The sequence below is a fragment of the Cupressus sempervirens genome, chromosome 10 (assembly GCF_028749045.1).
Source record: "Cupressus sempervirens isolate cs-2001-9-10 chromosome 10, ASM2874904v1, whole genome shotgun sequence".
Lineage (NCBI taxonomy): Eukaryota > Viridiplantae > Streptophyta > Pinopsida > Cupressales > Cupressaceae > Cupressus > Cupressus sempervirens.
The window spans coordinates 639,013,191-639,039,538 of NC_143127.1; the positions used below are offsets into that span (position 1 = coordinate 639,013,191).

At 34.4% G+C, this 26,348-nt stretch overlaps 1 protein-coding gene across 1 annotated transcript; it reads left to right on the top strand.

The window, feature by feature from the left end:
- On the top strand, nt 1–26,271 carry AAT (aspartate aminotransferase). The gene is made up of 10 exons (XM_089804839.1): nt 1–308; nt 2,774–3,011; nt 3,137–3,230; nt 3,364–3,467; nt 23,656–23,904; nt 24,083–24,196; nt 24,631–24,714; nt 24,929–25,099; nt 25,210–25,323; nt 25,657–26,271. Exons 1-10 carry the CDS (start codon nt 139–141, stop codon nt 25,804–25,806), a joined length of 1,488 nt encoding a protein of 495 aa, XP_089660965.1. The 5' UTR covers nt 1–138; the 3' UTR covers nt 25,807–26,271.
- Nucleotides 26,272–26,348: the final 77 nt, after the last annotated feature.

The window sequence follows — 26,348 nt, forward strand, 5'->3', positions numbered from 1 at the left end:
ATATTCCACCAGTTGTAAAGATCCATTTAATCGCGGAGGTCAAGTCGGACTAACACAGATTATGTGCCATTTTACGTCGTTATATTTTTGGTAGCTTCTGAGTCTTAAAATCAGTGGCCTCTTAAAAATATTTAAGCAATGGCATCATTTAAATGCGCAGTTGGGAAAAGCTCGGCATTTGATTCTTTTCACAATAGTATTGATCAGCACAAGACAACATGTGGACATATGGGATCCATTTCGAAGGCTGATATCACACGAAGTGCCTCAAGGCATTGGCATCCTAGTGCTCACAGGATATCTTTCAGGTTTCAAACACTCAAACCTATATGACTTCATTCTGATTCAAAATTAAAGCGAAGACATTTTCAATCGTGCTTTATTTTGGGTATGTGTTTAATTAGTTTGGATAAGCAATTGTGTTCATTTCATCAGATCTCAACCACAATTGCTGGAATTACATATGATTAAATCCGAAATGAGTCATCTTATTGTTAGGGCGCTTTCATAAGGCTTTTGGATGTGTGTGACTGGATTGAACTGTGTAGATATTTGGATTTGAGGTGTTTGTTGTAAGACAAAAGAATTGCTCAAGTAGCCATCAATTGTACTTTCTATGGTTACTGCAGGTGCATATCCGGATACTCATTTTTGAAAGTCTTATGATTTATTGGTTATATTTTTGTTTTGTTTGTTTTGTTTGGTTAAATGTTATTGTTTATTTCTTTTTATGAACAGGGGAGAAGACTTACTAGTTGAGCACCTTATTTGTGCTTTTCAAAATCTTATGTGAAAAATTTCAAATCACTCCCAAATTTATACAGCATCTAAGTCCCTTGGGTAGGTTTGAGGGCCACCTCATGCATTTCGCCAAGGTGTCCATGACAACCCAAAAAAAAGATGAGACCAATGGTTGTGGAAAATGAATACCCATACTTGTGTATCTAATGTGGCATCACATGATTGGTTGCTTTTTACAACTAAAGGTACATTTCATTCAATTATTGGTAGTCATCATTATTGAGACAATGTTGTGAAAACAAATTAGACATTAAATTGACAAGTACAAGAATTAAGACAACAATTATTATCACAACCATAAGAATGAGTTCAGGTACTGGTTCCCTCCCCCTAATGACGATTTTGATTAAAAATAAAAATTACAGGGTGGCCTTCAAATTTATATTGTAAGGTTGATACCTATTTTAGTCTCGATAGTTTTAAAACCCATTTCAAATTGGTATTGTTTGCTTGCTATTGCTTTTGTTTTAAGAAAAAGAAAAGTTATCTTAATCATCCATATTTTAGAGTTGTTAGTGCCTTGAAATGATTTGAACAGGGTAGCTTATGTGATTAGTTGGAAGAATTTGGTAACCACATTAAGTTATTTAAATAAAATCATCTAGAATTATGATTATTTTATTGAGTAGGATCTTTCGCGGATAGTGCCGATAAACACTTCCTATTTCAGTTATCATAAGAGAAGAGCTGATGTCTGATCTGAACGTATGTGCAGTGCAGATTTCTATTTCCTAGATTTAAATTGGTGAAATCGAATTTTGTTTCATAAGGCTTCATCTGCAGGGACCTTTCTGTTTCTAATTAGTAATACTTTAATAAATGGTTAACCTACATCTTTCTATACCCATTCCTTCACATGATATGTTTGCAAAGTTTGGTCTATACATCATTTATTTGGCTTGTTAGAATGGAATATTGTGTTGATTGCAGCATTCTGAGTTCAACATGGAAGAAATGTAAACAGATATGTATTGTTCTACAAAATCAATTCTTGGGAATGCACAAGGCAAACTGAATATTTGTTTTTCTATTGAAGATTCTCTAGTTGTAGTACTGGGTTCTTCCAATACATGTCTGAGGAGCTTTTGGCAGTAGGAAATTCGAATTTCAAGAGAGGTTCTTTTTATTTGTACATTATTACTGCAAAGCATGTTTGTGGTGTGAAACATTAAACTGCTCAAAGGTCAAGCTCTTTCTCACCAAGAATATCCATCCATTGTTGTAAAAAATGTGCGATTTTTTTGGATGTTAATAATGTTTTGAACAGCTTGTATATGAGAGTAACTCCAGAGTTTGAAAATTAAGAGCAATATAGTGGACATGCCCAGCCTTCCCTTTATTGCAGTATGCATTTAAATCACAGGAAAAACGTAACAAGGTTGATCAGTGAGTCAATAAGATCAATTTGAGGTCATGTGGAAAGTTTGCATTTCCAAGTGACTACAGAACTATTACATTTTTTATAATTCTTTGGAACAGGGTCAATATCTACAGAAAACACAAATATTGATGTTTCAGATTTGATTATGGGAGATATGCAACTGAATGGAACTGATTGACATTTGCTGATTGCCAATCTTTCTTTATTGCTAATTTGACTTTAGTTTTTAGTTGCCTAAGAAAGTGATCAGTACAGTGGGAATGAACATATGATCACCGATCAGTCTATGTTTCCTATCAATAGCTATTCTAGTCTCAAAAATGATAATGTCATCATTAATCACAAGAAAAATGTATGAATTACATGTTATCTACCTGAGCAGGTCTACATTCTAGTACACTACAAGTGTCGACTGTTTATGGCATATTGTCAAACCATGAATTAGATTGTTTAAGTGGGTATAAGCTTGAATTTTCATAGTTATCAGGCAATTTCACATTTTCTTTTGTATAGAGCAGACCTCAAGGTTTTCATTGTGATTTTAGAATTTTATTTATATCAGTTTATTGTGGATTTTGTGCACATGTCCAGGTCATCTGAAAAAAAAGGAACTTATCATTCGTTAAGCATTAGAGCCATGGCTGATTCAGATAGTGTAAATGGTGTACCACAAATTGATATCTCAATAAGTCCAAGGGTGGCATCTCTTAAACCATCAAAAACAATGGCAATATCAGATCATGCAACTGCACTTGTGCAAGCCGGAGTTCCTATTATCAGACTCGCAGCTGGGGAACCTGATTTTAATACACCGGATATAATATCTGAGGTGAGACTGGACAGCAAACAGAAGCTAATGAGTTTATCTAATCTGGAACATGATTTAAAATAAAACTATAAATAACTTGAAAAAGTAGATTACCTATTTTGATGACATTTCACCCTTCTGTACAGGCAGGTATTAAGGCAATCCAGGAAGGCTATACTCGATATACTCCAAATGCAGGAACCATGGAGATTCGAACTGCAATTTGTAATAAGTTAAAAGGTTAAACTTCTCATTCTACTCAATTGCCTCCACAATCATTGTCTCCTTTGGGCTTTACGCAGAAGCATGCATGTTTTCTGACTAATGTACCACCTCTTAAGGGAAAATTAACAAGTTGTTGCTTGATATATAGAGGAAAATGGACTCTCATACACACCTGACCAGATTGTAGTCAGTAATGGAGCAAAACAATGCATCATGCAAGCTGTTTTAGCAGTTTGTTCACCTGGTGATGAGGTAAGCACACATCAATTTATGAGTTCTCTAATTTTTTTAATTGACAAAAAGTATCTTTTCTAATTATGTGGACTGCAGGAAAATGTTTCAAAGCTAATTATAAATTATAATGAATGGTAAAGTAACCCTTAGTAGAAAGAAGCAAGTATAGTAAGAAGGAAATGGAAAGCCAGCATTCTGATGTACTCACAACTGCACAGAAGTCTGGGGTTTAGGTAGTGGAATTTCAAAGCTGAGAAGCTATAAGTTGTAAATCTCTAGCTGAAATAAACACTTCTGGGCATATACTACTATTCGCAGAATATAATTCAATATTCTTTACTCATACATAATACAAGTAAAACACTACTGATAAATGGAGAAAGAGACATTATTCCATCATTATGCTTCTCCTTGAGTAATGGTCCTAAGAGCTTCTGTGGTCACTTCACAAACTTCCCATGGCATGCACACCATACTTCATGTAAGAGCCTCGACTAAATGCACAAATAATAGACAAAGAGGTATTCCAGCAATAAATATTTTTTTCAGACAACATATGCAAATTAAAGTTTATCTGTCTGACACAAATTACTATGCACACCTTATCCACAAATCTGATAATACCTCTGATGATCCTGATGACACTTTGAAACATCATTTGTTCCTTGAGGCTTTTGACACCCAAGATAGTTGGACTGCCACTTTTGAGGGTTTCCATCTCCAAATGCCATGAGCTGCTGTACACAGCTGTCACACTCCTGAGAATAAAAAAATATTTGTTTTTATGTTTTTAAATTGAAGAAATTCCTTCTATTTTCTTCCAATGCGTTGCATATTCTGTGCTTTCCTTTCTTCCATTCCTCTTATCACAGGCAATCTCAATTAGTTAATGAAAAGTCTAAGATAACTAAATCTGATGCACTTCTCAATTGTAGGTGATCCAGTTGACTGACAAGTGTGAGATTACTAAATCTGAACCAGATAACTTGCAAGTCCTGTAAGGAGTTATCTCTCCAACTCAACCGCCTTATTCCACTAAGGATCTATAACCTATCTATACGTTATTCCTATGCTACCAGCCACTCCACAATGACACTGATTAGAGGAGTGGAATCCACATTGCAATAATGTCAGAAGGGGATATTCCAATCAATGTAAAATCTTATCAGGAATGCTTCTGCCCAACATTTGAAATTTCAGGAACAAAGACAGAAATATCCTCTCGAATTTACAAATATGACTGCTGTTTTAACATCTGATATATTGCATGTGAATAACTGAATCCCTTCTGAAACAGTGACAAAAAATATTATAATAATTTTAAACTGATTTTGGGTATTATAAAAAAAATGGAGTACGGTTGGCCATGTCTAGGACAGCCAGGGATTTCATTGACACCCCAGCCACTTTTGGGATGTCTATTTTTCCTTGAAAAGTTCCTGCATTTCGGGGACATTTTCAGGATTGCTAGGACAATTTCTTTCTGATCTGGAATGCTAAGGAGATGTTTTTGAGTCATCTCATGCCACAAGTGCCAGGCAAAAAATCTCAGGGACATTTACACAAAATATTGGGCAATTTTAATAATCACTGTTCCACAAGAATATGCCCCTCCCAAAATATCTTGCATTCTTGGTAGGGAGACATTTCTGAGACTTGTGGGATTTAGGGAAAATGCTGCCCCATAGAACCACCACCTTTACCACTTCCACAGAGGTTACCATCAAATTGCTTACTATATGGAAAATTCCATTACATTCTGATTGCAACCTTTAACTTTGTCAAAACTAGTTTTCCTTCCATGGGGCAATTGCAGAGATGTTATATTGCAGATATTGCCTTGAAGATTTCAATTCACCATTATTTGAATGAACGCTGATTTGATAGAGTGGTTTTACTGATTTAATTCACCACCGTTCGTATGAATGGAGTCACCACTCTCCATTGCTACCTTTTGAGAATAATGAATTATTTTCCAAATTTATCTCCTCTGAGTATCTTCCTCAAATGAAACCTTCTTTCCTTTATATCTTCTAATGCAAGGGAGAGGTCACACCTCCTCATCATGTCTTCGCTTTGGCAAGAGCCACAATCTTTCACAATTACCACCCTTTGAAATAGTACAATACTAAATAATTTCTTCCATTTGAAAGTCACTACATTCCCTTTGAAATAGTACAATACTAAATAGTTTCTTCCATTTGAAAGCCACTACATTCACAAATTCGATCCTTTGAAAGAGTAAATAATTCCTTCCATTTGAAAGTCACTACATTCACAAATTTGATCATTTGAAAGAGTCTCTTCATTATTTACTCTCATTCCTTTCATCTTCCATTATTTCTTCCCTGGTTCCATGCTCCATTTTTCTCTTCCCTTTAATATCTAATGGTTGAGAGAGTCACAACTTTCAATTTCATGCCTTCTAACAACTCACTAGACATAGACATACATAAATTTTAATTATATTGTATTTTAACTATAATTTTATTTATATTTATTATTGAATCTTATTTCAAAAAGGGGACATTACAGCTGCTACCATGACACAGTTTGGTATTTTGAAGATAAAAACTTGGCTGCAACGTATGGAAGTTGTGCTTTTTGGCATTTACTCATGTTATAACCACAAAATCATAGAACCACCACCTTTACCACTTCCACAGAGGTTACCATCAAATTGCTTGCTATATGGAAAATTCCATTACATTCTGATTGCAACCTTTAACTTTGTCAAAATTAGTTTTCCTTGTAGAGATGTAATATTGCGGATATTGCCTTGAAGATTTCAATTCACCATAATTCGAACAAACGCTGTTTTGATAGAGTGGTTTTCTGACTGATTTAATTCACCACCGTTTGTACGAACTAAGTCACCACTCTCCATTGTTACATTTTGAGAATAATGAATTATTTTCCAAATTGATCTCCTCTGAGTATCTTCCTCAAATGGAACTTTCTTTCCTTTATATCTTCTAGTGCAAGGGAGAGGTCACACCTCCTCATCATGTCTTCCCTTTGGGAAGAGCCACAATCTTTCACAATTACCACCCTTTGAAATACTACAACTAAATAATTTCTTGCATTTGAAAGTCACTACATTCCCTTTGAAATAGTACAATACTAAATAATTTCTTCCATTTGAAAGTCACTACATTCACAAATTCGACCCTTTGAAAGAGTCTTCCTTATTTACTTCTCATTCCTTTCATCATTCATTAATTCTTCCTTGGTTCTATGCTTCATTTTTCTCTTCCCTTTTATATCTAATGGTTGAGACAGTAACCACTTTCAATTTCATGCCTTCTAACAACTCACTAGACATACATAAATTTTAATTATATTGTATTTTAAATATAATTTTATTTATATTTATTATTGAATCTTATTTCAAAAAGGGAAAATTACAGCTGCCAAAATGACACAGTTTGGTGTTTTGAAGATAAAATCTTGGCTACAATAAATGGAAGATGTGCATTTTGGCATTTATTCATGTTGTAACCACAAAATCATAGAACCACCACCTTTACCACTTCCACACAGGTTACCATCAAATTGCTTGCTATATGGAAAATTCCATTACATTCTGATTGCAACCTTTAGCTTTGTCAAAACTAGTTTTCCTTCCATGGGGCACTTACAGAGATGTTATATTGCAGATATTGCCTTGAAGATTTCAATTCACCATAATTTGAATGAACGCTGTTTTGATAGAGTGGTTTTCTGACTGATTTAATTCACCACCATTCATACGAACCGAGTCACCAATCTCCATTGCTACGTTTTGAGAATAATGAATTATTTTCCAAATTGATCTCCTCTGAGTATCTCCCTCAAATGGAACCTTCTTTCCTTTATATCTTCTAATGCAAGGGAGAGGTCACACCTCCTCATCATGTCTTCCCTTTGGCAAGAGCCACAATCTTCCCTTTGAAATAGTAGAATACTAAATAATTTCTTCCATTCGAAAGTCACTACATTCACAAATTCGACCCTTTGAAAGAGTCTCTTCCTTATTTAGTTCTCATTCCTTTCATCTTTCATTAATTCTTCCTTGGTTCCATGCTCCATTTTTCTCTTCCCTTTTATATCTAATAGTTGAGAGAGTCATAACTTTCAATTTCATGCCTTCTAACAACTCATTAGACATACATAAATCTTAATTATATTGTATTTTAAATATAATTTTATTTATATTTATTATTGAATCTTATTTCAAAAAGGGGACATTACAGCTGGTACAATGATACAGTTTGGTGTTTTGAAGATAAAATCTTGGCTGCAACACATGGAAGGTATGCTTTTTGGCATTTACTCATGTTGTAACCACAAAATCATAGAACTGCCACCTTTACACTTCCACATAGGTTACCATCAAATTGCTTGCTATATGGAAAATTCCATTACATTCTGATTGCAACCTTTAACTTTATCAAAACTAGTTTTCCTTCCATGGGGCACTTGCAGAGATGTTATATTGCAGATATTGCCTTGAAGATTTCAATTCACCATAATTTGAATGAACGCTGTTTTGATAGAGTGGTTTCCTGACTGATTTAATTCACCACCGTTCGTACGAACCGAGTCACCACTCTCCATTGCTAGTTTTGAGAATAAGGAATTATTTTTGAAATTGATCTCCTTTGAGTATCTTCTTCAATTCACCATAATTTGAATGAACGCTGTTTTGATAGAGTGGTTTCCTGACTGATTTAATTCACCACCGTTCGTACGAACCGAGTCACCACTCTCCATTGCTAGTTTTAAGAATAAGGAATTATTTTCGAAATTGATCTCCTTTGAGTATCTTCCTCAAATGGAACCTTCTTTCCTTTATATCTTCTAATGCAAGGGAGAGGTCACACCTCCTCATCATGTCTTCTGTTTGGCAAGAGCCAAACAATCTTTCACAATTACCACCCTTTGAAATAGTACAATACTAAATAATTTCTTCCATTTGAAAGTCACTACATTCATAAATTTGACCCTTTGAAAGAGTCTCTTCCTTATTTACTTCTCATTCCTTTCATCTTTCATTAATTCTTCCTTGGTTCCATGCTCCATTTTTGTCTTCCCTTTTATATCTAATGGTTGAGAGAGTCACAACTTTCAATTTCATGTCTTCTAACAACTCATTAGACATACATAAATCTTAATTATATTGTATTTTAAATATAATTTTATTTATATTTATTATTGAATCTTATTTCAGAAAGGGGACATAATAGCTGCTACAATGATACAGTTTGGTGTTTTGAAGATAAAATCCTGGCTGCAACATATTGAAGGTATGTTTTTTGGCATTTACTCATGTTGTAACCACAAAATCATAGAACCACCACCTTTACCACTTCTACAAAGGTTACCATCAAATTACTTGCTATATGGAATATTCCATTACATTCTGATTGTAACCTTTAACTTTGTCAAAACTAGTTTTCCTTCCATGGGGCACTTGCAAATATGTTATATTGCAGATATTGCCTTGAAGATTTTAATTCACCATAATTTGAATGAACGCTGTTTTGATAGAGTTGTTTTCTAACTGATTTAATTCACCACCGCTTGTACAAACCGAGTCACCACTCTCCATTGCTACATTTCGAGAATAATGAATTATTTTCCAAATTGATCTCCTCTGAGTATCTTCCTGAAATGAAACCTTCTTTCCTTTATATCTTCTAATGCAAGGGAGAGGTCACACCTCATTATGTCCTCCCTTTGGCAAGAGCCACAATCTTTCACAATTACCACCCTTTGAAATAGTACAATACTAAATAATTTCTTCCATTTGAAAGTCACTACACTCCCTTTGAAATAGTAGAATACTAAATAATTTCTTCCATTTGAAAGTCACTACATTCGCAAATTCGACCCTTTGAAAGAGTCTCTTCTTGTTTATTTCTCATTCCTTTCATCTTTCATTAATTCTTCCTTTGTTCCATGCTCCATTTTTCTCTTCACTTTTATATCTAACGGTTGAGAGAATCACAACTTTCAATTTCATGCCTTCTAACAACTCACTAGATATACATAAATTTTAATTATATTGTATTTTAAATATATATTTTTTAATATTTATTATTGAATCTTATTTCAAAAAGGGGACATTACAGCTGCTACAATGACACAGTTTGGTGTTTTGAAGATAAAATCTTGCCTGCAACATATGGAATGTGTGCTATTTGGCATTTACTCATGTTGTAACCACAAAATCATAGAACCACCACCTTTACCACTTCCATAGAGGTTACCATCAAATTGCTTGCTATATGGAAAATTTCATTGCATTCTGTTTGCAACCTTTAACTTTGTCAAAAGTAGTTTTCCTTGAATGGGGCACTTGCAGAGATGTTGTATTGCAGATATTGCCTTGAAGATTTCTATTTACCATAATTTGAATGAATGCTGTTTTGATAGAGTGGTTTTCTGACTGATTTAATTCACCACCATTCGTACGAACTGAGTCACCACTCTCCATTGCTACCTTTTGAGAATAATGAATTATTTTCCAAATTGATCTCCTTTGAGTATCTTCCTCAAATGGAACCTTCTTTCCTTTATATCTTCTAATGCAAGGGAGAGGTCACAGCTCCTCATCATGTCTTCCGTTTGGCAAGAGCCACAATTTTTCAGAATTACCACCCTTTGAAATAGTACAACACTAAATAATTTCTTCCATTTGAAAGTCACTACATTCACAAATTTGACGCTTTGAAAGTCTCTTCCTTATTTACTTCTCATTCCTTTCATCTTTCATTAATTCTTCCTTTGTTCCATGCTCCATTTTTCTCTTCCCTTTTATATCTAATGGTTGAGAGAGTCACAGCTTTCAATTTCATGCCTTCTAACAACTCATTAGACATACATAAATCTTAATTATATTGTATTATAAATATAATTTTATTTATTTATTATTGAATCTTATTTGAAAAAGGGGACATTGCAGCTGCTACAATGATACAGTTTGGTGTTTTGAAGATAAAATCTTGGCTACAGTATATGGAAGGTATGCTTTTTGGCATTTACTCATGTTGTAACCACAAAATCATAGAACCACCACCTTTACCACTTCCACAGAGGTTACCATCAAATTGCTTGCTATATGGAAAATTCCATTACATTCTGATTGCAACCTTTAAGTTTGTCAAAACTAGTTTTCCTTCCATGGGGCACTTGCAGAGATGTTATATTGCAAATATTGCCTTGAAGATTTCTATTCACCATAATTTGAATGAACGCTGTTTTGATAGAGTGGTTTTCTGACTGATTTAATTCACCACTATTCTTATGAACAGAGTCACCACTCTCCATTGCTACGTTTTGAGAATAATGAATTATTTTCCAAATTGATCTCCTCTGAGTATCTTCCTCAAATGGAACCTTCTTTCCTTTATATCTTCTAATGCAAGGGAGAGGTCACACCTCCTCATCATGTCTTCGCTTTGGCAAGAGCCACAATCTTCCCTTTGAAATAGTAGAATACTAAATAATTTCTTCCATTTGAAAGTCACTACATTCACAAATTCGACCCTTTGAAAGAGTCTCTTCCTTATTTACTTCTCATTCCTTTCATCTTTCATTAATTCTTCCTTGGTTCCAAGCTCCATTTTTCTCTTCCCTTTTATATCTAATGGTTGAGAGAGTCACAACTTTCAATTTCATGCCTTCTAACAACTCACTAAACATACAAATTTTTTAATTATATTGTATTTTAAATATAATTTTATTTATATTTATTATTGAGTCTTATTTCAAAATGGGGACATTACAGCTGCTACAGTGACACAGTTTGGTGTTTTGAAGATAAAATCTTGGCTGCAACATATGGAAGGTGTGCTTTTTGGCATTTACTCATGTAACCACAAATTCATAGAACCACCACCTTTACCACTTCCACAGAGGTTACCATTAAATTGCTTGCTATATGGAAAATTCCATTACATTCTGATTGCAACCTTTAACTTCATCAAAACTAGTTTTCCTTCCATGGGGCACTTGCAGAGATGTTATATTGCAGATATTTGCCTTGAAGATTTCAATTCACCATAATTTGAATGAACTCTGTTTTGGTAGAGTGGTTTTCTCACTGATTTAGTTCACCACCGTTCTTACGAACTAAGTCACCACTCTCCATTGCTACCTTTTGAGAATAATGAATTATTTACCAAATTGATCTCCTCTGATTATCTTCCTCAAGTGGAACTTTCTTTCCTTTATATCTTCTAATGTAAGGGAGTGGTCACACCTCCTCATCATGTCTTCCCTTTGGCAAGAGCCACAATCTTTCACAATTACCACCCTTTGAAATAGTAGAATACTAAATAATTTCTTCCATTTGAAAGTCACTACATTCACAAATTTGACCCTTTGAAAGAGTCTCTTCCTTATTTACTTCTCATTCCTTTCATCTTTCAATAATTCTTCCTTGGTTCCGTGCTCCATTTTTCTCTTCCCTTTTATATCTAGTGGTTGAGAGATTCAATTTCAATTTCATGCCTTCTAACAACTCATTAGACATACTTAAGTTTTAATTATATTGTATTTTAAAATTAAATTTTATCTATATTTATTATTGAATCTTATTTCAAAAAAGGGACATTACAGCTGTTACAATGACACAGTTTGGTGTTTTGAAGATAAAAAATTGGCTGCAACATATGGAAGGTGTGCTTTTTGGCATTTACTCATGTTGTAACCACAAAATCATAGGATATGGTTTTTGCTAAGTTTCCTAGGTATGATTGAGAGTGTTGGAATCTAAAAGTAGGTTGTGTTAGTGCAGTTTTGATATGTTCAATCATTGACAAATTAACGCATGGTCTATGGATGCACCCAAGCACATACTTACACTATTTACTCTAAGTTTTGAGTTGACGAATTGACAATCATTCTTCTAGAAGTGTGCTTGGGTTTGGGAGTGCATTTCTGTTATGATTTAGTTTGGCAACTTGATCCACAAGTGACCTGGTCACAAGTGTGTTGGTGTGGCATATTTGCCTTATGTGCACTTTTCATGTTTGTATCTTGACAACTTTACACGTGGAACCTCATGGGTATGCCCAAGGTCCTTGGAGCACTTTTTGGTTTTAATTTAACTTTGACAATTTAGGTGTAAAAAAGTGCATTTTTAATTATAATTCTTAATTGACAATAACCATGTAATTGGGTTTATCATTTGGTGGCTTAGGTTGTTATTTTCTTAGTGGGATATTATCATATTTATTTCCCCTTAGCCCTAGAATTTTTTAAAGCTTTTATTAGACTTGATTAGGTTTATAAAATGATTCCAATTAATTAATGAGCATTGGATAATTTGCTGAGGTGTCACCCTCCTAAGAGCATTTACTATTTTTAGATCACTTGGTGGTCACTTCTATTGGTTGGATTTTCCACCTCTATTGTCGCCCTACTTTTGTATAAATTCACTACCTAGTTTGTATTTTTTTGTTTTTCTGCATACATTGGCATTTGCCATTTATGTATGATGATGCATACAGTCATTATGTAACGCCCTGCTCTGGAACCCAAGAGCAATTAACCTACTATGTTATAATGTTTTAGTGAACATTTTTTTTTAAAGTTTAAAGAACGTCAAAATAACAATGCGGATGCAATATACACAAAAACAACATTTACACAAATGCAATTACAATACAAATTTCATTCCTGAAGGGTTCCTATGCATTGAGTCACATTCAAGAAAGTTTTAAGTTTAAGTCTCAATTAAAATGTCCATAATCATAAAATGAATAAACACTTACATAATCTCATATACACATACATAAAATCAACTGATATGATAAAGTGCATTCAAATAACATTATCCACGGCACATGTTGCACGGTATGCATTAATAAATACAAGTACATCAATATATAATACATCGCGTAGGATCTCAAAATACAAGATACATAATACATAGATACATCAAATGAATAGAAATTCCCAAGACTAGAACAAGAATGATAACATGAACATCTGATAATTGTCGATCTATGGGGGAACCCAAATGGTAAGAAGTCACTACCTCCCGACCGTGTGATCACCTAATCAGGCTCCCTCTCCCACCGTGCAGGGAAGATAATGAATGATTCGCATACGGATTTCAAACCATAAAACAATCCTAGGCAAGGAATCCTAGTAGCCAAATCTACCTCAAGGGTACACAATCTACTCATAAAGAAAAGATAACCAAATCAAAGAGACGAACAACTGATACCAACACCACTTACCAAGGTCAACATTCAGATACCAAGTACGGAACAAGTATCAAAATCAAGAGATAAAGTCAATGAAAGATATCCACTTCAAGCCAAAACTCACATGTCAAAGTACAATAACCAACCAAACACAACCACCATTAATAAAGAGAATTTGTCGACAAGAAATGCATCATTAAATGAGTAGTATTAATTTATTTAATTTTCAAAATAAATAAATAATAATTTTTTTTAATTTGATTTTTTACTAGTTTTTTTAATAAATTTATTTTTTAATAATTTTTTTGTGGTTATAACTTGTTATATATTTATTAATGCAAGTGGAGTTATAAGTTAATGAATATATGTACGTGACGTAGTTATATTTTAAGAAAAGTTATAGTGGAGTTCACTATATAATCATCTAGTTATGAATATTTAAATATTATGAAGAAAATTGTAAATAACTTAATTAAAATTATAATTTCAAGTTTGAGTTACTTGTAGTTGCATATTGAATTAAAGGAAAAGTAGATATTAATATTAGACTTAAATAGAGGTTATATTAATACTTTAGAAATGGAATTGACATCAATGTTTAAATCTAATAATATGTATTTAAGTTATTAAACCATTATTGATTTAAAATTATTTAAATTAATAACGTGATAATATTGCATGATATTTTACATTCACAAAGAGATTGACATTTAAATATTTATTCATTTAAATAAGTATATTAGCTTAACTATTTATGTTAACATGTATATTCTTACTTTAATGTTAAACACATCTCTATGGCCCAAACTAAAGAATAGAAAATGATGGAATTAAACCATATGGCTGAAAACTATGTGTTCTCTTATATTCTATCTATATCAGTGTTACCAGCCTTGGACTTGGCTTGGACTTGGTCAGGCCCAAAATGGGTCCGGACTTGGTCTCGGCGGCTGGACTTGGTAATGACTCGACAAATTAAAAAACCCATGAAATTCAACGGTTTTAAGTTTTTTTCATGCATCATTTAGCCACTTAACATCAAATACACAATAATTGAGATAAATAGAAGCTACTTTGCACACATATACAACTTTTCATCGATCACCTAAGTATAAATGCGATTTTTCAAAATAAATTACATAAAGTTAAACTGAATAACATAATAGAAATCTGAAATATAGTATAACAATTAACTGTCAAATGTCTACAATATGTCAGTATTCATGGAATATGCAATCCATGGAATCAAAAGGTCAAAACATATATCAAAAGAAAGGCTCATAGTAGCCTATGTCTTCCTACGAGTATGCCTAAGATAGGTCATGGAAGCCTCTAGAGCCATCTTCTCTCCCTTTGTCTGAGGTTGAACCTCAGTAACATGATCATCCTTCTCATCCTCATACTCATCCTCATCCTCATAATCCTCATTATTAGAGTCAGATCCATCACTTTCGGCCTCAGGGTCTTGCACTGGGTCTCCTCGTGCTCTAGTCTCCTCTATTGCTAACACCACTGCCTCTGCCTCTCGATGAACCTGATCAAACCCACTCCAAGTCTTCATCACTAAAGACAAGATCATCAACCTCTGTATTCCACCCTGCTTGTATATCAGCCTTCTCTAATACAATGAGAGATGTGTTGCTGGTCAAAATCTGTTTGTGGCAGAAGCAAAGGTTGTAGTGAACAAAAACAAGATCATTTAACTTTTTTGTTGTCAACCTATTGCGCCTCTTTGAGTGTATATGCTTAAACATACTCCATTTGCATTCGCATCCTGAAGCACTAGATGACTGGCTCAAGATATGAACAATTATCCTCGGTAGATTTGGCACTGCCAAACATCTCTCACCTTACATTTGAAACAAGAAAATTTTAAATTAGTTCTATACATTTGACTTTATCAATCTAGATTCTAGATTCTAAAGTGGCAATAAAATAGAATTTAGAATTTGGAGTCATATATTTTACCAGGCATCAGTTCTGTTCGGTTTTTCTTGCATAAGTCTCATGAAAAAAAGTCTCCTAGTGCTTTCTTATACATCTCTATCTCATGGACTATAACTGTTCCAATAGTTGCATCAGGTGACATTCTCTCTATAACATCATAGAGGCCACTCAACACCTCTTCATCAACTTTAAAATTGGGCTGAATTGGTATGCTGGATTAAGAAATTGGGCAACTGCACGTGTAGGCCTATGAAGTAGATTGTGCCATCGCTTATCAATGACATCCCATATAGGACTATATTTTTCATGATTCCCTACATAAAAAGCTTGGATGGTCTCTTTTGCACTATCCATACCCTCATAAATGTAACCCATGGAGGGCTTCTCTCCATCAACAATTCGTAGGATAACAATAAGAGGCTCTATGAACTGTAATCATTGTAAAAAACAAAACATTAAGCTTTAAGTTTTCCATTTAAAAATGAACAATGTGAATTTCAATAAACATAAACAAGTGTTTAGAACTTAAACAAAAATAGTGAAATAAAATGGAAATGAGCATAAAAAAGAAAATTACCTCCACAATCTCCTTGGTGGGTTTCCAAAAGCCACTCTCATCAAAAACCCAATCAACCACCTCAATTGTTGCATAGATATTTGAATATAATGAATTTGTCCACTCCTCACATACAAACATGCCTTTCAAACCAGCATTTGCGTTAAGAAAAGATATCAATGTGAGAATTTTTTTTGCAAATCTAGTGATCGCTGAACGAGACAAATTATTATTCTTTGTGTGTCGCCTCATAAGGTTGAGGACCCAAGCATGATTATATATGAACTTGCAAATATTTCTTGCTTGCTCTACACATTTTTTTATTCAAGGAATTTTACCTAGATCCTCCAACATGAGGTCAAGGCACTGGGCAACACAAGGGGTTCAAAACAAGTGGTGGTGCCTCTCCAAAAGAAGTTTACTAGCAACAGCATAATTTGCTGCATCATTTGTCACAATTTGCACAACATTCTCCTCATCCACCTCCTTCAACACTTCCTCCATTACCTCACAAAGATACGCAACATTTTTGGTCTTCCTTGAGGCATCAACTGATTTCAAAAACATCGTGGAACTTGAGAAAAATAAAGAAATTTAGTACAATCACAATGATCATTCAATTTACTATTAAATTATTAAATTCTAACTTTCTAAGTACAATATTAAATTACTTGATGAGGAGACAAGCAAATTTAGCAGTGTTCTATTTCTTCTATCAGTCCAACCATTGATCATGATGGTGCAACCCTTCATGATCCATACTTTACACTGCTTCTCAATTATAACTTTTTACATCAACAACGTGATGGGCCAAAATAGTACCTTTTAGCTCCTCATCATTAGGGGCTTTGAACCCCGGACCACAAACAGTAACAACATCTATGGCAATTTGCCAATAAGGAGACGTAAAAGTTAAAACAAATTAAATAAACATTATAAGTATACTTATTATGCAAGCAAGGGAAGACATACAAATTAAAAATTAAAATTATAAGTAGCTTGTTGTATTAAATGGAAGGTTGTTGTAGAAGAAGAAATCTCCAAGTGCCAACTTTGCTTGCTCATGCTTCTCCTTATTCCAAGCCATGCTCTCAAATGATGGTTGTGCGTTTGGAGTTGTGCGTAGGACAAAGATGGAATCAAGTGAGGATCTTTGCTTATGCACCCGAGGCCCAATGCTCATAGTCTAAGATGCAGTAGTAGAAGAAGGTAGAATTGGAGAGTGACCATGTCCATAACTTGAAGATCCCTTTACACTTCTAGTTTTAACTAATTGTGCCATCTCTTCTTGTTGCTTTTTTCTAAATTCTTTCTTCTCTAAATTTTCTTCTAAGAGAGCTTGCATATCATGCATAACATCTTGAGGTACCTCTTTGCATTTTTTGATATCATGCTTTGGTATATATGCAAGGTGATATTTCAATCTATTCATGCCTCCCCCATTATATGTTGTCATACAATGCCAACATGTCACAACTCCTTTCTTATGCCTAGGAATAGCATGTTTCCAAGTCCTATCCCTTGCTACTGCACTAGGGTCAGCATCAAGGTAAGTTTTAGGCCTAGTTCCACTACCCTCAGGTTGAGACATGATGTTGCTGCTGTCGCAACAATATTACCATAAATTAAAAAAATAAGCGTTTAAAATATAGAAAATCCAATTTACAAGCACTAGGGCTGCTTACTTTTTAAGTTTTCCATCACCATAAAATAGAACAAATCTAAAGAGTCCAAACACATGCAAATAAAAAGAGTTTCATGAATGTAAATTTTTTTTTTGCAAAATAACAAGAAAAAATATACTTTACCTCTTCAAATTTGCTCTAAAAATGAAAATGTAACCCAAGTTTGAAGAAGCTTCCTCAAAATGCTTCTTTTAATTCCTCTCAATGCATATATGCAAGCTACAAAGTGACACAAACAATAAGCAACCGATAGATGAGAGCCAACTGGTTTGCTAATTTATCTCCCAAAACCCCAATGCTCTTCCCTCAACTCTTTTCTCCCTTTTTCTTGTGTTTGCAAGTGATATAATGACTATTTTAGGTCTAACTTATGCTTTTCAATGTTAACATACCAAAAAAAAAATAACAAATAAAAAAACAACTTTTCTGCCTTGTTAGGACGTTGACTATCAGTCGAGTCTCCTTGATGGGACTTGGCAAGTTAGGCCTGACTCGGCTAGGACTTGACCGAGTCCAAGGCAAGAGGCCATTGGCCTTGTTTTGCTTGCCTTGCCTTGGGACTTGCCGAGTCTTGTAACACTGGTTTATAGTCTTGTGATGTTTATTTTCGTGATGTTTTTTCTTTTGTGGCTTGTTTAGTTGGTCAAGTTAGGATGTGCACCAAAGGCATTTTTTGAGATTTTTTTGATGACTATTTGACTAGATGTCATGATGTATTATATGATTCAAATTGAGATTTATTTTATGAGATATCTTGTGATGAGCATTTATGAGAAAAGTTGCATGGATACGGATATGGATAGAAATACGGATACGATCTTGGGTACGGATACAGCCATTTTTTAAGATCCTTAATATGGATACGATTGGATACGACATCATATCATATCACATACACATATTTAACACAATTTTCTAAGTTATTAGACGAGTTTTCCATTAGCTCAGAAACAATATGGACATAGAAATGCTGCATAAATATTTAGAAGTTATTTTTACACTTTACAATATGCAGAAATAGTAGAGTTGCATTAGAAGATAACCCAACAAAACGGGTTGCTGAATATAACAACATTTTAGTTGTCTTTCTCATTTGGTGCGGGTTTTGTTTATACTAGTTTTTAAAATAGTTGTATTTTTATTTTTATTTTACATTAAATTTGGGAGGATTTACGCCTAACCTTAAGAAACATCGAATTATGTAGTATTTGGCGCGGTTGGAAATCAACTTTTTTTGGGTTGACATGGGTGCAATATTCAACGTGTATCCAAGGAGTATTGGATACGTTTCCAAATTGGATATGGGGATACGTTTCCCAAGGAGAGACAAAGGAGTTTCTGGCAATTCTGTTTATGAGAACTTGTGTTTTGAGAACCAATGTTATTTTCGGGTTGCCTATTAAGGAACCAAATTTGAGCAATATTACTTTTGTGTTATCGGACACAATTGTGGTTTATGAGTTTTGAGAAGGTAGTCTAGGTGCATGTCTATGAGAGTGGCTTGCAATGGGGGTCGGAGCCCAAAGTGGCTTCCAAGGTAACTCATTATAAGTTGTGTAACAAGCGATAACATTGTAATAAAAATACTTTCCTCCCTTATGCCTTGAGATAAATTAAAATGATAAGTTAGGGATTTTTCCTCATCCATGCCTTGAGTGCCTGTATAGGCTAGGGATGGGAACGGGATGATACCTTGAGAGGTATGACTAGTTTTGTCGTCTTCATGAGAGGGTATTCTGGTTTTGCCTAGAGTCGGGGGTCGGGGTCCTGAGAGACTACCAGGGTAACCTTAGAGTTGTCATGTGATGGTACTCCGTAGAATTAGCTTGAGTCTCCTCCCTAGATTTTGTATTTGCCTCTGGTGGTGTATTTATTGGTGGTGATTTATTGTTGGATGCATTTCTTGTCGATGACTTATCTTTATTAATGGTTGTTGGTGTTCGGTTGGTTATTGTACTTTGACATGTGGCTTTTGACTTGAAGTGGATATCTTTCATTGACTTCATCTCTTGATTTTGATGCTCATTCCGTACTTGGTATCCAAATGTTGACCTTGGTATGTGGTGTTGGTATTGGTTGTTCGTCTCTTTGATTTTGGTTATCTTTTCTTTATAAGTAGATTGTGTACTCTTAAGGTAGATTTGGCTACTAGGATTCCTTGCCTAGGATTGTTTTATGATTTGATATCCATATGTGGATTGTTCATTATGTTGTCTGCATGGTAGGAGTGGGAGCTTGATTAGGTGACCATGCAATCAGGAGGTAATGACTTCTTACCATTTGGGTTCCCCCACAGATTGATAGTTATCAAATGTTCATGGATATAGTTGTACTTTTATCATTCTTGTTCTTGTCTTAGAGACTTCTATTCATTTGATGTATCTACGTATTATGTATCTTGCATTTTGAGATCGTATGAGATGTATTGCATATTGATGCACTTGTATTTATTATTGCATACTGTGCGACATGTGCAATGGATGATGTTATTTGAATGTACTTTATCATATCAGTTGGTTTTATGTATGTGTATATGAGATTATGTAAGTGTTTATTCATTTTATGATTATGGTCCATGGACATTGTAATTGAGACTTAAAACTTATTAGTAAAACTTTCTTAGACGCGACTCAACGTGAAGGAACCCTTTAGGAATGAAATTTGTATTGTAATTGCATTCGTGTAAATGTTGTGTTTGTGTATATTGCTTCCGCATTGTTACTTTGATGTTCTTTAAACTCTAAAAAAAGTTCAGTAAACTTTGTATCATATTAGGTTTATTTCTTTTTTGGTTCCCGAGCGGGAGGTTACACATTACCTTATAGTTTCTCTTTGAGCTCCTAATACAATATTGTCCTCTGACTTTTGCACATCTCATGGAGTTTCAGGTCTGTAATTTGGTGTTCTGTTTATAGCTTTGTAGATTATCTTTCTCCTAAAATGTTCCATGGTTTTGCATTTGTTTCGGATCTCTAACACTTGTAATTCTTCATTGACATATATCACTTAAGTGAGAAGCGCTTTCTGAGCCACTTAAGTGATGTATTTCTTCATTAACATTGAGAATTGCAAGCACTTTATGACCAAAGTGGTTTTTGCCATACAATATAATACAAGACCTCCTTGAAATGCACCCAAGCTTATTGGAGACAGTTTTTAGTGATTTTGGCCCTTACATACAATTTTCTCTTCATTTGATGTGTCCTAGACTACATGCATGTCTTGTTATGACTTAAACCTTCCCTTAGGTACTTTTGCTTCATAAACATGCATCAAAAGTTCTTCATTCATTTGCCTGTCTATACACTTAATTGCTTCTCCCAATATCTCAGCTGACACTATGTCATGCCTCTAGTTTGCAGCACCATGAGGATAGCTGACGAGCATTAAATACTAGTAATTATTAACTACAGGTATAAAGCTGGCTGACCGTGTTCCTATATCTATTGCTGGCCAACTTTCTTTGGTAAGAATAAAATACATATCAGCTATGTGTTATACAAAAGGAAGCAAATGATCTCAAATAGAGAGGGGGATTAGCATTAAGAAAGGCAGCGATCTGCTATAAGTAGCATCAGCAGTGATTATGTTATTAAAAAAAATAAAGGTAAAGCAGTGGTCATGAGACAACATTTATGAAGGCGGAGATCACAAAGGATTAATTAAACAATTAAGACAACAACCTACAAAAGCTAAGATATAATCAAAATAACAATCAACATATTTATGAGGTACATGGAAGAGATGTTATTCTTGGAAAAGGAAAGGAATCTCCTAAGGGACACAACTCTCCAGCAAGTCAAGAAGATATTCAAGAGGCAGAAAGTCATTGTTAAAGGGCATCAAACCAGGAAGAGGAGTCCATCCAAAAAACATCAATCCTCTGAAGGAGCAGACAGTGCCCAGCAATAAAGAAATAGATCAAACCAGGAAGGTAGAATATGCAGATTTGAGGGATAACCAAGACGGATCAATGAATTTAGTCAAGTGATCAGCATGAAGAAAGGAAAATCTCTGAGATACACTAATATATATCTGAGCATAAATATTAGATCATATTTATATAAAGATCGAAGAAGAGATAAAGCATTAGATCAGAGAAGAAAGGCAGGCAAGAAAGTAAGAGCAGATCAATACCCCTTACACCAGAAATCAAATTAGGTTCAGAAATCGGTAGTTATTGCAGGAAACAGTATCGTTATCCATCTGTGGAAGTAGGAAGATTTGCAGATAATCTATTGCTTCTAATGTTATGCATATTTGATAATGATGAAGATTCCTTTAAAGCTTTTAGCCAATCCACCATCCCATTGTGGAAGGGAGATAGGGCATATGAGGAGTCCAAGTAGCATAAAGGTCCATTTGAGTAGTGGTAACTCTGAGTGGGGCTGGGAGGCCAAATGGCGGGTGCCATTAATGAGTTCTTGGGCTTGATTGATAGGCCCAATGCACCTTGTATGATTTTCTAGTTGCTTCATAATGAGGATGGGTTTTTGAAGAAAGCCTTCTGGGAATTCTGCATGCACATTATGATGGAATGCATATCAAGGATGCAAGTAGCACCCAAGTTCCATTCAAGTAGTGGTAAACACGAGTGGGGCTGGGAGGTGGAACAACATGCTCCTAGGCTTGATGGGAAGGAATAAGATTGAGATGCTTTAAATGTATTTCCAAGGAATTCCATCAATGAAATATGTTATATCATATGATTGAGTTAATGTTCCTAACCCCAGTAGCAAAGGTATGTTTAATGGATTATATTTCAATGATTAACTAACTCAACTGCAGGGTGTCAACCAAGATCTATCTTACTCCATAATCAGTAAATGATATCACTAACTCTATTCTATTTCTTGTTTTACTTGGAATTAAAATTTTAGGGCCAAAACTAGGGCCTTTTATGATGTGCTTGAAAAACTCTCTCTTAAGCCCTGCCAAAATGTTAGCTTTAATTGGCAATAACAACATTAGCAACTAGTGGTGACACAGGATTTAGAACTGGCGCATAGGGGACAAATGATAAGTTATGTGCCTGTAATTTAACTCATGAATGAAAAATGACAGTTTTGTGGCTTACAATTTGACACTATGAGAAAAATTTTATGGGTACATTGTATGATAGTCAGCACAATCAAAATAAAGAAAAAACAAGGTTACAAGTTGGCACTTGAGTTAATCACAGTAAATGTACATCATTAACCAAAATGTTCATGGCAAGTTGCTATCAATGCAACAGAATAATTGAGGACCTAGGTGCCAACTTAGCAAGGTACAGGTTGAAAGGGTGGATAGAGGATTCTATGATCCTTGGGAGGAATTTATGCTAAAGACTATTTGCAAACAAAGTGATACAATCATATTGATATTATATATAACATTGAATTATTTTTATACATAATTTTAACATGAAGTAATATAACATAGATGAACAAAATTCTTTAAAATCTACTTTTATTTCTTGCAATCCCAAATTTCAATGAAGGAAACATCTCTTAAGTTCTTGGGAAAAGCTTGAATGGCAGCTCTTGAACCTGACTAATTGCAATCTCAGCTTCTAGATATGTTAAAATAATTGTGAATATGCCTGCTTTATCTGCTAAATAATATCTCTACCCATTTGTAGTCTCTGGGAGGGGCAATTGGTATGACTTTTTGTAGTGTGTATTCTTTTTTGAATTTATGTTTTATCTCCATGCTTGATGCTTTATTTTAAGATTCATGACTAAATGATCAGGAATCAGGAGAAAATGCCTTATTTGATATACTTTCCTTTTGATTGACTTATCTGAGTGACTCCCTATTTTACCCTGTTTCAGGTTATTATCCCAGCTCCATTTTGGGTTAGCTATCCTGAAATGGCTCGGTTAGCAGATGCAACTCCAGTAATAATACCAACATCATTGTCAGATGATTTCCTACTGAATCCTGATGCTTTGTCTTCAAAACTGAATGAAAGGTCAAGGTTATTGATTTTATGTAGTCCTTCCAATCCTACTGGGTCTGTTTATCGTCGAGAAGTTCTTGAAGAAATAGCAAAAATTGTTGCAAAGCATCCCAGACTGCTGGTAAGTAAAAAGTTATAACAAAGTTACTGGGAACATGCTTTCCTCTAATGCCTCATTGGCTTACTCTTCATATCTGGAGTGTTTTGTCCAATTTTGATTAATTAGACTTACTAGAAAGATGATGTTGTTAAAAGATGGACCTATTTGACATTCGATCCATATAAATGTGATAAATCAGGTTTTGTCAGATGAAATCTACGAGCACATTATATATCAGCCAGCAAAACACACAAGCTTCGCTTCTTTGCCAGGCATGTGGGAACGGACATTAACTGTCAATGGATTCTCTAAGGTGAATTATTTGTCACTAATATTGTTAAATTTAAGTTATAAGCACTAGACTTAATGTGGCCAATCCTCAGCACTTTGTTTATATGTTTTTTTGGCAAAACATGCATCTTTTAAATGGCAGAAAAGAATACGAATACATCATACAGTGTATCAATTGGACATGCATTATTCCTAATACGTATTGTACTTATTTCTTAGCATTAGAAATTAGGGTTTACATTTCCAAGACAAACACTCAAACTAGGTTGCATTCTACTTGCAACACAACACAATACAATTAATCTTAGAATGTACTAAACATAATTTTGTCAACCATAACTTTTTTCTCAGAAATCCTCCAGTAATTGTGCCAACCAATAATATCTTAACAAATTTCATAGGTGTCGAGGATGTCGATTTATTGCCAATAAAATCTTAATATATCATTTTACCCAGGCTTTTGCAATGACTGGTTGGCGACTGGGGTACTTGGCTGGACCAAAGCATTTTGTTACAGCTTGTGGCAGAATCCAGAGTCAGGTTTGTACTTATAAAAAATGTGCTTTTTAACCAAAATATGTAGTAATTAAATGCAATACAACACTTCGACTCCTTTAATGACAAGTGACTCTCTTTCTTTGTGGACTTCCTAGATGGCACCACATTTATAAAAATGTTGATTATGTATTATAAATCTGTTTGGACACCATATAACTAACCACCAGTTTCTATTGGGATGATTACTTGCTGTTAGTCCACATCAGGGGCTAGCAGTATCTCACAGAAGGCAGGAGTCGCTGCTTTAGGCTTGGGTAATGCTGGGGGTGAAGTAGTTTCTACCATGGTCAAAGCATTCAAGGAGCGAAGGGACTTTTTAGTTAAAAGATTACAAGCTCTGGAGGGTGTGAAGTTATCAGTGCCTCAGGTATGTCTTCATTGTTATAGAAAGTATTATTTTCTGCTTGATAAAAAAAACATTTATTATGATTTGAAAGATTTCCTTACAATATTTCACTTTCTTTCTCTTGTTTGAAGGGTGCCTTTTATCTATTTCCTGATTTTAGTTCATACTATGGCACTGAAGTGGAAGGCTTTGGTATTATTGAAGGCTCGGAATCTCTCTGCCGTTTTTTCCTTGAGAAGGCACAGGTGCATGTTTATTATTATTTTAATCTTATCTTGATTTTTAATTAAGAAGGCGATATACTGAGATGATACAATTATACGAGTATTATCATATATGTTTCAACTGGGCAAAATTTTGGTAAATAAAATAATAATTTTTGAAGCTTTGGTGTGCATATTCATTGTCTCAATTTTTTCTGGGTTCCCTTCATTCAAATGAACCTTGAAGCTTCCGAGACAAAAATAATATTGCTTGAAAGTGATATAAGTTACAGTTTCAAAATTATGAGTGCTACCTTCAGTATATACTGTTATCTATTGCTTGTATAATGTGCTTAAGCTTGGCCTCAAATGCAGGTCGCTGTTGTCCCAGGAGATGCTTTTGGAGAAAATACGTGCATCCGTATCTCATATGCAGCATCTATGGACACACTTAAATCTGCCATTGACAATATTGAGAAGTCTCTTACTCTTTTGAAGCCTGCTGCTCCAGCTAAGCATAGCTAACTACTATGTATTAGTTGCTGACTTCGATGAACAACTATGTTGTACACACTTGGAATTGTTATGTTCTGCTTGCTTATTACTGGTTATAAAAATGCCAGAGGAGTTTATAGAAGTTGAGCTGAATATTTTATTTTTCCACTGGTATCAAAAACTTTCTTTCCATGTGTGCAATTAATTATAATGATAGAACAAGCAAGTTTTCAGACTTAGTAAGAACAGTTCCAGATAGGTTCCCAACTTTGAATTTCCTGTTGGATGTTTGTAAGCAAGTCTGTATATAACCATTTTTTGGTACTTAGCTTTCCAGTGGTACCAAAATAATGCTTCCATGCATGCATGTTGTTATGATGATAGAAAAGCAAGTTTCCCAATTTCATCAGAATAATTCCAGATAGGGTTCTGGTGAATAGTTCCAACTCATAATTCCACATTATATTTTTTGTAAGAAAAATCTGTATTTAATCATTTTCTTGTGCAAGACAAATGTTTCTATGCAACATAATTTTGCATTGATTCATGTTCGCTTTGTTGCTTTCGACATG

Bases quoted from the DNA above. Each gene is read 5' to 3' on its own strand.
- AAT (XM_089804839.1), top strand. From the start codon at position 139: ATGGCATCATTTAAATGCGCAGTTGGGAAAAGCTCGGCATTTGATTCT. The intron at 309-2,773 runs GTTTCAAACACT...GCACATGTCCAG, and splicing joins GCTCACAGGATATCTTTCAG to GTCATCTGAAAAAAAAGGAA. The intron at 3,231-3,363 runs GTTAAACTTCTC...CTTGATATATAG, and splicing joins AATTTGTAATAAGTTAAAAG to AGGAAAATGGACTCTCATAC.